The 12,559-nt window shown below is 37.2% G+C and overlaps 1 protein-coding gene across 1 annotated transcript in view; it reads right to left on the reverse strand.

Moving 5' to 3' along the window:
• LOC306884015 (protein delta homolog 2-like) overlaps positions 1-12,292 on the reverse strand; it is a 23,198-nt gene extending 10,906 nt beyond the window's left edge. Inside the window, exons 1-2 of the mRNA XM_079439606.1 lie at positions 12,119-12,292; positions 4,781-4,863 (exon numbers count right to left, since the gene is read on the reverse strand). Of these exons, the coding sequence (XP_079295732.1) occupies positions 4,781-4,850 (70 nt within the window). The 5' untranslated portion in view covers positions 4,851-4,863; positions 12,119-12,292. The remainder of the gene's footprint in view (positions 1-4,780; positions 4,864-12,118) is intronic.
• Between the last annotated feature and the right edge of the window lie 267 nt (positions 12,293-12,559).

Below are 12,559 nucleotides of genomic sequence, written 5' to 3' on the forward strand. Positions count from 1 at the left end.
TGCTGGCTTGCTCAAAGGCTGTTTCTATAAAGTGGGGCAATTCCAACTTTGCAAGGACAGTCTGACCCTTCTGACTCACAGCCTGTAAGTATGTTTTCATATTTAAAGAATTTGCCACTAACGATTCAAACGCAAGATTTGAGCAGTGTAGAGTAGTGCTTGTTGTTTGTCGTTTCTCCGATCAGAAATGCAGACATGGTAATGTTTACGCAGCGCGATGCAACGCGGTATGTAAAAAGACAGTATTTTTGAGAAAAAAAGTCAGAATTGCGAGTTATCTAAATTGTATTTCTGACTTTATAACTCGCATTTGTGAGTTTATATCACACAATTCTGAGAAAAAAAGTCAGAATTGTGAGATGAAAAAGTCGCAATAACCTTTTTTTTTTTTCAGTGGCGGAAACGGGCTTCCATAAAAAGCAGATAGATATCAGTATGGAACCAAAACCAACAAATAGTAGGAGAAAATTAATCAAAGTCTCACTTAAAATAACTTTTTAGATGTGCAGCTCTTTGGAGTTTTTACCATTGACATTAGGTTAAGAACTGAATTTTGTAAATGAAATGTGTGCATGATTGGAACATAATGGAGTAATTAAGATGAGCGGAATCATAAAGGTTCTTTGTTTTGCTATTTTTGTAATGGCAAGTCTACAAAACATTTTGAGATTGTTTGGTGAGAAAACAGTGGAAGCATGTTTTGGGAGAAAATACATACTGTAGGGGTAAATTTCATTTATTTCATTTCATTTATTCATTTAGCTGACGCTTTTATCCAAAGCGACTTACAATTGCTATATATGTCAGAGGTTGCACGCCTGTGGAGCAACTAGGGGTTAAGTGTCTTGCTCAGGGACACATTGGTGTCTCACAGTGGATTCGAACCCGGGTCTCTCACACCAAAGGCATGTGTCTTATCCACTGTGCCATCCACCACCACTGTGACTGGTAAATCTGTGACTGATAAAGTAAAAAAAAAAGAAGGAAAATGATTCATATTTTAGGACCATTAAATATGTTTGGCATTGTGAAATTATTTTCTTGACAGCACATTTTTACCTCCTTCTCATGACCCTTTGATGTTTTCTGCATTTCTCCTCTACTCTAACATGCATCTAAATCTAGCTTTCTAATAAACCTGGTATAGTGCTATATTATGAATACTGTTGACTCTGTAACAAAATGCGTGTGATTTTCCTCATTTGTAGGTCACTTTGGATAAAAGCAATTAAAGAATAAATAATGAAGATTCTAAATGGACAGAATGGTTAAATGTTAGTAAATGTTTGACTGTTCATTAGATTCTTATTACAGAAATACAATAATATTTTATATATACAATAATATGATTACAGACATACAATAATAACAAATACTAGTTTATCAAATACTGCTGTAATATACAATAAATAATATAATTTAAAAAAATCTTTATTTGCATGACCAGAGTTTGGGGGAATGTGCTTATTGTCATGAAAATAATGCCACAATGCAAAACTTATCAAATGATCCAAATCGTCCTTTTGATGAAATATGACCTGGGATGTGTATCCCAAAAGCATCGTAAGCCTAAATTGATCGTAGACCCATTGCCACAAATGGACCTATGATCAACTAGGCTTACGATGCTTTTGGGAAACGCAGCCCTTTACATGTTCCTAAAAGGTTTCATGAGATTCACTCAGACACCTGTTGATTTGATCTGTCATGTTCTGATTCAATGGGCATTGATTTATGCTGAAGAATGATGTGTGATCTGCCATAGTGAACATTTTGATTAGTGACAGTGGCTGTGTTTCCTTGGGTTGAGTTTATGATGGCAGTGCAACATCCTCCAGCCTTTGTGGTTCACCTCATGGGGGTCCTCAACCAGACACCACAGTGCGTGGGCTCACTGCATGTGAAAACCAGAGTGATCTAAATTTATTCCTACCATGAAACCCTATATTCCCTCTCCAGAACCCCCGTGGCCAAGCTCAGCGCCATGGTGCCAGTGAAACATGCAGGTGTGGGTTTCCCCTCGGTTTTAATCCCAGACGGGCCACATACACTCCCCCAAGCATATGCATGTGTGTCTAAGATCTCACTGGTGAGCAGGTGGAGTGTAATAGAAGTAACTAGATCCATGCGAAGCAAAGGATCATTCAGCCTCAGTATCCACTCAGCCGTTTGCACTGCTAGAAAAACATTTAGCCAGGACAGACAAGCGAGGACGGATTATGATCCAGTGAGGCTCCAGAGCACCAGGGTTGGCTGCAACATAGGCTCATTGGAAAAACATGCCTCTATTTAAAGTATATTTTTCAAAACGTGTCACACTTGTGAGATTTCCACACTGTAATTCCCAGTAACCATATTGAAGCTTGATTTAAACTACCTGGGCCCGTATTCATGAAAAATTTTAGTGCTAAGAGTTGCTCCTAGTAACGAAATTCTAAGAAAATTCTTAGAAATGTGGGTGTTTCCTCTTAAAATTAAAGAAAAGATCCTAGTAAAGAAAAAAGTAATTCAGAAAGCATCTTAACCCTTAAAAGAGGTCTTAAGGTCCAAAATTGTTAGGAGTACGGACGAGGACTTTTAAGAGTTTCTTTAGCAGCGGAGAAAATGGATGAAACATGAGGGAGAATAAATGTGTTGCACACAACGCATGACAGTGAGTTAATAAGACGTTACACATTAACTCGTACAGGGATCGTGTTTGTGACCGATCTTATTAGAGACACGCTAACATCTCCGACACCGCGCAGAAATGCCATCACGCCAGAAATGGATGTAATCACTACATTAACATATTTGGCAACTGGAAAAATGCAACTATGCAGCAGTGATGATTTGGGTCTGTTACAGCACTTATTATGTCTCTGTTCATTTCCTATTAAATACGTTAAGTATGACAGCATGGTAAATAAAAAATAAATGCTGGGCACAGTTCATTCTCACTGAATTTTCCACCATGCATTTAAAAAGGAAAAATCAAAATGTTGTCATTTACTCATGCTCATGTCCTTCAAACTTTGATACAATCTTCAAAATATAATCTTTTGTGTTCCACAAAACGAAAGAGAGAAAGCCATACAGTGTTTTTTTCTTCCAGAGCAAAAAGAAAGTCATACAGGTTTGGATTAGAGTTATATATACAGCCTATATATATATATATATATATATATATATATATATATATATATATATATATATAATAGTTTACATTAATATTTGGAATTAGCTTTTCTTTTTATATCTTTTTCTCTTTTGCATTGTTTTGTTTAATTTCTAGTACGATTTAGTAGTTTTTATTAGTTTTAGTTTACCAGTAAGTTATTTTGGTTCTTTAACTTGTTTTAAGTTGCCAAAAAACATTTATAATTTTCATTTAGTTTTTCATCTAATATTTACATTTTATAATTGATGTTTATATTTTTATAACCTTTATAGAACTATTCAATGTACCATGACTAGTATAAAACATCAAAGCAGCTTTAAAATGTTCAGCAGGCACTGATAGTGTTGAGGAACGGCCAGCAGCTGACATGATTTCTTATTTCACGTTGTGGCAATAGTCACTGGCACGGACTCAAGCGCTGTCCGTCTGTCTGTATCAGTTTTACATTGCAGTGGCTTGTTTCCAGGTTTGAGCCTCTCAGCTGGAAGCCCCTTCCAGGAGATACTGGCCCCAGTGACCTGCACTATAATCCATCTTTGCAGACATGCACTGATCAGGTTTTCCCCCCCCATCTTCAACTGCAAGTCAACAGGCACAACTGACATTTCTTCTGGCTTGCTTAGACGCACAGAAGAAGGACTTTGGGCATCGACCTTTGCCCCCAGCACGTGTGTAAGACACAAACTCTTGCACCCAACAACTGAGACGCAGATTTGTCACATTCTCAAGCAGACAAGAATTTCACAGCTGAATACTCAAGAGACGGATCAGCCGCATAGGAACCATCAAAGGCCTCTGACGCTGAGTTTTATGTAATCTGCTCACCAGGATCCTGTTGCAGCACAGTTGGCAGAAACTGTTTGAGGAAATTAACAGCCTGTATGGCCAATTCTTATAATGAACTTGCTCCAACATTATCTTTTGTAATACTCTATGTTGGATATATACATATAATATAATACACTAATGTAAAGCAATAGGCTTATATAACAAATCTCGACTCTGTGATTGTATATATCACTGCAAAATGTAAACTACATTATCACCCAGCTGTAATCTGCAAAATGCACATACAGGGCATGAAAATATTAAGATATTATACACATTCACATCATGATTTTCTGTAAAGCGGCTTAAAAACAGTGTGTATTGTGAAAGCGCTATAAGAATCAATTTGGCTTGACTTGACAAACAAACAAACAGCACATCCTAAGTGACTTCCTACGATAGTGGTTTACTGATATGGATTTTTAAATGGCTGATGTCAATATCTATATGTAGTAAGCATACATAATAAAGTAAAATGACTGCAAATTAGTTAGAATATTGTTATATTACACATTTACTCAAAATTAATTAAATAAAAGAAATATGAAAATGTTTAGAATTAAATTTCTGATATCAATGCCCTTTACTAATGTATGCATTTGGGATGTGTAGAAAAGTTATTCAGAATGAATAAAATATTTAATCTGTTTTATATTGGGAACTCGGAAGTTATTATATGTATATTGAATTACTGTATAAAAAAATACAATGAATGTGCAGCAACCACCACTCAAGAATATACAGTAAAAAAATGTAAAAAAAAAAAATGAACAGTGTATGAAATATATTTACCTTGGGCTTCACAGTTGTGTTGAAATAGCATACAGCAGCCACAGAGCAGCAGAACTACAGTGAGTATCATGATGCAGGGCAATCTGAAACAATCAGATATTAACACATTAACATTCGTGAAATAATAATTCATTTAATCACAGAATTTTGGACAGTTTGCTATTGACATATATTATGACTATATCTACTGAATATAAGTATAAAGCAAGAAATGATGCACTAAAAACAAGGCATTCTTGCATAGCCTCCAACATCAGTTACAACAGCCCAGGATGAAGATATCCGAGCACTTTTCCACTCTTCCAAACATCTAACAGAGCAACACCTGACCATGGACCAGCCAACAGACATGCTTAATAATTCAACTTAATAATTAAAAGCACTATGTGAATCTTTCATGACGGACGTTTACAAGACCGCATTGCTCCTTCACTGCCTTGTTTGTCTATTTACACATCTTGCAACTTTGCTGAGCCAAGCGCTGACAGAGAAGGTGTTATGTTGTGTCTGTTTGCTGCTCTTGTGCACAACCTGCACTCTGTTCCACACCTCCTACAGTCCAATAACCTGAGTCCGAATGGCGAGACAAGGGTTAATCCAAGATACCCGGGCAGGAATCAGGAAACGAGGCTATAAACAAAATAAACTAAACTAAGACTTGGAAAACACGGAAGGGCTCCATAATGTAGCTATCACTAGGAGAGCGATAAGCGCTAGACAATACTGGAACTAAACATAAACACAGAATGGCTCGTTAAGGCAGCTAACACTTGGAGAGTGCTAAACGCAGAACAATACTCGGCGATCTGTGAAAGGAAGTCCATGGTTTAAGTAGGGTGTGTGATTGTGTGATAGTTCTCATGTGTGAGCGTGTGATTGAGACAGCTGGGTGTACTTAGTGCAATCAGCTGTGTATATGCAATCAGTGCAATGGATTATGGGAAATGCAGTCCAGTGTAATGTGAGGTGTGAGAGTCAATATGATGGAGAGGCGACCTCTTGTGGCAGACGAACAAAAGACCACGAACCAGATTTTTTGACATCTACAGAAGCTATCTTATTATGCAAAGTGTTGAGGATTTTTAGAAAGCATAAGCTATGCTACTGGTTAAGACTTACAAAAAAAATTTGGTCTGAACAGAAATGACAGGCAGACTGAATGAGAATGCAAACCCACTGTCTGACAGCAGGTGGCGCTTATGGAACAGCAGAAATAGAATTGTTTCCCCAGTAGCCTCTGTAAACAAAGCAGTTTCTTCACTTAAAAACACTGTGTTAACAGGCAAAACAAGATGAGATGAGAAGCAAATGACATGGAAAAAGCAGTCGGTTCAGCCATATGCATTCATCTTAATTCTTATATTATTTAATATTTTCTCTCTGCACTGTGCTTTCTGTCAACAAAGCCAATGCTGCGTGAGACAGAGAAATATAAAACGGTAATACTAACTGTGGGGACTTTTTATCGTGGTTTATCGTCAAACGGTAACGTTTCATCCCTACTCTTTAAAGCCTGTCTCTGATTGGTCAAATGGCCTAGTCTGTTGTGATTGGTCACTTGTGTATTGAAAATGTTATGCCTCTTACCATAATCAGGTTTCAGCTCCTGATGCTTCATGAGCAGCTGTAAACGGTATTATATGGCATATAAACTAACGTCTCCTTGTCATGGCTAAATCATTCACCCAACTGACCTTAGAGGGCGGACCAAAGCAGCCAGTAGGCGGGCATTATGCAAATGTACCTGATGGTGTAACTAAGTCATGGAAATTTCTATAAACTAAATGACCTGTGATATGCAGATGATATGCCGCTGGTGGGACATGTAAAGGATATTCAGTCATTAGATACCTACCTCAATTTTGTTAAGGATTTGGAAGGAAGGGAGTTCTTTGCAGCTTAATATTAGTAAAACTAAAGAAATGTGTTGTGGGGCTAATAATGTGCGAGCACATTGCAAACCTTTGTTAGTTAATGGAGAGGAAGTTGAATAGGTGGGATTTTTTTAAATATTTAGGTACAGAGATTGACTCCCAATTTTCATTTGATAAGCATTCAGACAATGTTTTAAAAAAGGCTTATCAACGTTTAGGCTTATTGAGAAAACTGAGGAGTTTTAACATTGAAAAGGACATTCTGATAGTTGTATAAGTCACTAACTTTTAATATTGTATCCTGGTTTAACTCCCTTTCTGTTAAAAGCAAAAACAGACTTTTAAAGGTGCTGGATTGTAGGTTGAACTTGGTATTGCAGTCCAAATTCTAAATATTGGAGAGGGTTTTTTTTTTTCACCCGGCCCCTCCTCCTCAGACTTGACGTGCGCGCAGGTTGCCAGATTAACACCACCAACAGGAACAAGCACTCATGACAATGAATGACATTAAATACACTGTGTTTTCTTCCAACTGGCAACCCAGGGTGTCGAAATACAATTGGGTAAACTGGCAGTGGGCGGGTTTCACAAACCAAAACAGAGACCGACATTCCGGCCCGGAATGCACATTTTCAAAGGAGAATTACTGACTGTAGCATTGTTTTTCAGACAAACAAGTATGTTAACTTAGCATGTTTTTTAAATATCTGCAAACATATGATGATATTTTTATGCTTTAGAAGAGTCAAAAACTTACATACAGCACCTTTAAGGATTATAAACGTGGCGAGTAAAATAATTAGTGAGAGTACCTCTCACTGATCTCTATACTGTGGCATTAAAAAGGAAAGCCTCTGTTAGTGTGGAAGACTCTTTTCATCCCCTGCATAGTTCTTTTCAGTTACTTCCATCTGGCAGACGGTATAAAGTGCCTTTGGTGAAAAAGGCCAAGAATAAGAAGACTTTGGTATTTTAAATGGGATCTTGAAAGGAATTTTTATGTATTATTACAGCTGTGATTTTAAAGTGATGTATGCAATGTTAATTTTTGTTAGTGATTATTTGTATTGTTTGTGTGTTTAGCCTTTTGTCTAAAGACCATTTTTTCCCCCACTGGGGATAGACGATAAAACTTTTTGAATTGAATTTGAATTTGACGGCAGTTGCTGTGGTGTTTTCTACTAGAGAGATGAACTTCCTTTGCCATGGATATAACTTTTTTTTAGATTGTTTACATGCACAAACAGCAATATATTACACTAAAAGAAAGATTGAAAATCATAGCAAGCAAGGAATTATTGAGATATTTTCTAATGTATGATTTGCAAATGAGCTCAGTGACGTCAATCTCACTCATCTAGATGACGAAATAGCAAGATGATTTAGGATTCTTCTCTGTTTTCTCCATCTGTAGATGGTGCAACTGGCTGCTTCTTTTTTGTTGTTTCCCATTATAGATTAATGGAGCACACTGGCAACCACTAATGGGAATGAATTTGGGGAAAAGGTTTGAACGGGAAGGCTGAGAAGAGGTCCATTTCCATGGAGGAGGCTCTCCATCTACAGTCCTTGATGCTGGGGATGCCATGTCAATTATCACTTATGCTTTCTGGCCGGTCTCATGTGCAGACACCTGCCAGTGAAAGCAAGCGCGCAGGCTATATTTGAACATTACTTTATTTCCCGAGCAGCTCACTCTGATTGTCGAAGGTGCTATTTCCAGCCGTGTTTAATTAATATGTGTCACATCAGATGTGAAAAATACAGTCAGGGGCCTTTTTTGACATTTGACACATTGGTAATTATCCATGGAAATTGTCATAATTTTTTATGGTCCATCTTTCACAAATCATCAAAATTCAATGAATCATCCACAAGGATTCATTATAACAGATTTAAATGTAGCCGTACAGTCCTACAACTGAAGGCCCTTTCACACTCAACATGAAGCTAAAAAGCAATACGATTCAGATTTGTATTATTAGCTTCTCATAAAAAGAACATCTTGGAGAAGCATGTTCAGCTTTCGATTTTCAGCAATAGAAATAAAAATGAAACGTGATGTTTAAAGTGCTCATGACATGAGAAATAAATTTGCCTTGATCTTTTAGCATATAAGAGATCTTTGTACCATTAAAACATCATGCAAGTTTCATAGCTTAAAATGTCCTCCTCATTATATTTATTTAAACAAGCTCCAAAAACTGTCACCAACATGCCTCCAAACTGTCTCCAGAACAAGACATCCACGAATAGTCGTCTTCTCACCAACGGCTGACACACGTCTTGAAGCAAATTGAAATTATAGTCACTGCCATTATCTCGTCTTCACTGGATACAGCATACAGACGCGCATTTCGCTTTCTGACAAATGGACTGAAAGAACTTGCGCTTTGTACAGATATCAGAAGGATGGCAGCGTTAGGAACAAGTGGATAGTTTATTTTTAATCGCATCCCGGGTCGTGTCAGAGGATTGATTGGAGCATGTTGTTTTGTAAACTAGGCACAGTTTCATAGAGAGTTCACAAAGAAACGTGTTTAAAGATGAAGCGGTACTAGATCTGACTAGTTTCATAATGCTTTGTCTGGAAATGACCATTTTATTTTGATTATGTTGTCAAAACACTCACATGGAATAGTGAGGGGGCGTTGATGCTGTTTCCTATGCAATGACGTTCGCCAATCATAACAGTGGCTAATTCCTGAAAAGCCTTAAAGGACCCTCATGAACTGCCTCTGTTTTTATTTTGTACTGTTCTCTGAGGTTTACTTAACTTTTACATCAAAAAACATTATAATTTAGAAGTAATAAGCTATTTTCTGTCCTGTTTTTGACCCCCCTCATCAGAACGCTCTGTTTGAATAGACGTGGCGGATTGTAGACTCGGAAGTAAACGCCCACTGCTATGATTGGCTAATAGTTGTGTTGTGTGTTTGTCAGTCTACGCTCTTCATAAAAACACATAAATACTCAGTTCATATCAAACAATCTGTTTAACAGACAAAGCAATAGTGATCACTTAATGAAAGTAGTTACTCACACTTGTGCTGTGACATTACTGTCAGATCCAATATAGTTAATTCACTCTTTCCTAACGTTGGGATCGGAAGGAAGGCAATGCAAATACTGTTTTTCCACAACTTGACACTGCACAGCATCTTGTTGTCTTCAGAGCATCTTTATCATTTGGTTTCTGCATAGACCTGCACGTTCTCCTCTCTCGTAAACACTACATGCGTGAATCGGTGGGTGGGGCTAAACAGGCAGTGATGTAGAAGCAGGCGTTGATCTTCTTCTGCTTATCTACACTATTACATCATAGAGAGGTACATTATTAAAGCTGTCGCCTTGACTGCCTTCAATATAAGCTGTTTTTAGGCTAACCAAAAAGTTTTGAGTTCTGAAACTTACAGGATGTTTTTATAGTACAATGACATCTTATATGTCAAAAGATCAAGGGAATTTTGGTTTCTCTGTTCATGACCCATTTCGTTGGTCAGAACGAGAGTTGAAAATTTTCCCACATTTATTTATTTATTTATTTTGTGCAAAAAACTTTATTAACATTATAAGTAAACTTCAAGGAACATATTAAAATCCATAAATTAAAAATCCATAAATAAAAAAAATCCATGTCATGACCCCTTTAACTGAAAGTTATTTGCGGGTATTTAATCAATAATAATAATCTTAAAGTTAGGTTAAATGCATAAAGTGTATGCATATTATTTAATACATACTTAATACTTACATGTTTGCATAGTACTCTGTGTTTGTATCCCCCTAGGCCTTTTTTTCTTTCTTTTTGATGAATATTAAGAGAGGTTTTTTTTCATCTGGTGGAGCTGCTATTAACTATTAACACATATCTATTGAAATAACATCTACTAAATACACAAAGGTGTCTGACATCAACTGAGGTGTGACAGCTGTGTTCCTCTGATAAGAGTTTTTCTCTTTCTAACTGATGTTAAAGCAGTAAGCCACATGAGGCTGTGCGTTACAGTGATTAATGTAAAGGGTGTTCTTTAGTATGATGCAACATTTAAAAATGGTGGCAACAAAAATGTGGTAAAATACAATTCTGTCATTATTTACTCACCCTCATGACTTTTCCTCCTTCTATGGGATACAAAAATAAAGGAATTTTGGCAGATTTGTGAGGAACTGACTGATGTCCATTATTCACTTCCACTCCAACAAGCTCTTAAAAGTTTCGACTACAAAACCGGCCAGATTCAAAATGATTGATTGATGGAGTGCTTTTACAATGGGAATGAATTTGGGAAAAGCTGAGAATAGCATGTAGTAAGTAATGTTTCAACACCCCCCCAAATACAATTGTTCTGGTGTGTATTGTAACTGAACACAACACAGCAGTTCAGATGGGATGCTGTTAGGAATATTTGGAGAATGAGACTTGAGAGCTGCACTGAAGGGCATGATCTGATGTTTTATGGTCTCATTCTGGAGAATGACACTATAAATAGTCGTTGAGTGAGAAGAAGCTACATCAAGATTCTTCAGAATTTCTCAAGTGTTTCATGGAAATAATAACATAGTTATTTTACATAGAATGTGCACTCACATGTGTAAGTTAAACAGCATTTTATATTGTGGCTCATCAAAACTATCAATTTTACCAGTCTAGGAACACATACATGTTGATTTCTCAGATGCTGCACATTAAAAAGCACATTTTAGAAAGGTGTAATGTACATCCTTCCAGATTTTGTGTCTATATGAAACACTTCTTTGAAAAGCAAAGCAAAAGGGGGTGGTGATGGCGCAGTGGATAAGACACATGCCTTTGGTGTGAGAGACCCGGGTTCGAATCCACTGTGAGACACCAATGTGTCCCTGAGCAAAACACTTAACCCCTAGTTGCTCCACAGGCGTGCAACCTCTGACATATATAGCAATTGTAAGTCGCTTTGGATAAAAGCGTCAGCTAAATGAATACATGTAAATGTAAAAGTCTTTAAGCAATAATGAACTTGGGATGTACACTGAAGCACAAAATGCACTTCCACACAAAATACATGCAAAAATCTCAAAGTAACCACAAAATCTTGGCACGTGCACTTAAAAAACCCATTATTTTACCAGGAAGCATCCATGGAAACTTAATTGGCACATGGTTACTTTAAGCAGCATCTACCACAGAATAACAGTGAATCTGTATTCCTACACCTTTTCCATCTCAAATGATGTGTGATCACAAACACTTTCCTGCGTGATTATAATTCACAAGTTTAAGTGCTTGAGCTTGACCAGAGCATATTTCTGAAAATCTGGTATAGTCTTTTACAGAAATTGTAACACAAGGATACTCATTTTGAAAAAGTTACAGAGTTCAAAAACTACTGCACAACCCAGCTCTTTCATTATTTTAAATGCCACAACAATTTAACTCTATTAAACACATAAACACACTTACTGACAAATAGATGTGACACACCTGAGCTGTTGGTGGCCCCTCCAGCAGAGTGTTGATGAAACGGGACTTACATATCACACATACCTACAGCATTAGGAAGTAACGTTAAAGAAAATCAAGCACGACTTCAAAATGCAGTCTCGTGTATATGCACACCCTCAAGATCAGCCTGCTAGTGAGACACGTTTTGTTGATAGAAATGCTTGTTTGTAGAAGCAGACAAGGTTCCACCTCCCCACTCAACAAGCCAACCTGCCCAAGGACTGGCTCTTAAAGAGACAGGCTTCCCTCAATCTCACACAGCTCAAAGAACAATCCATCACGGTAGAGTGAGTACAAGATACAGTACAGGCATCACATGTTTGTTTGTTTTTCTCTAACCCTCAGCCACGTTTTTGGTATTTCACCAATGCATGACAAGTCTTGTTGTTTCAGACCATTTCTCACAGATGGACACATCTG

This window comes from Barbus barbus (genome assembly GCF_936440315.1).
Source record: "Barbus barbus genome assembly, chromosome: 18".
Taxonomy (NCBI): domain Eukaryota; kingdom Metazoa; phylum Chordata; class Actinopteri; order Cypriniformes; family Cyprinidae; genus Barbus; species Barbus barbus.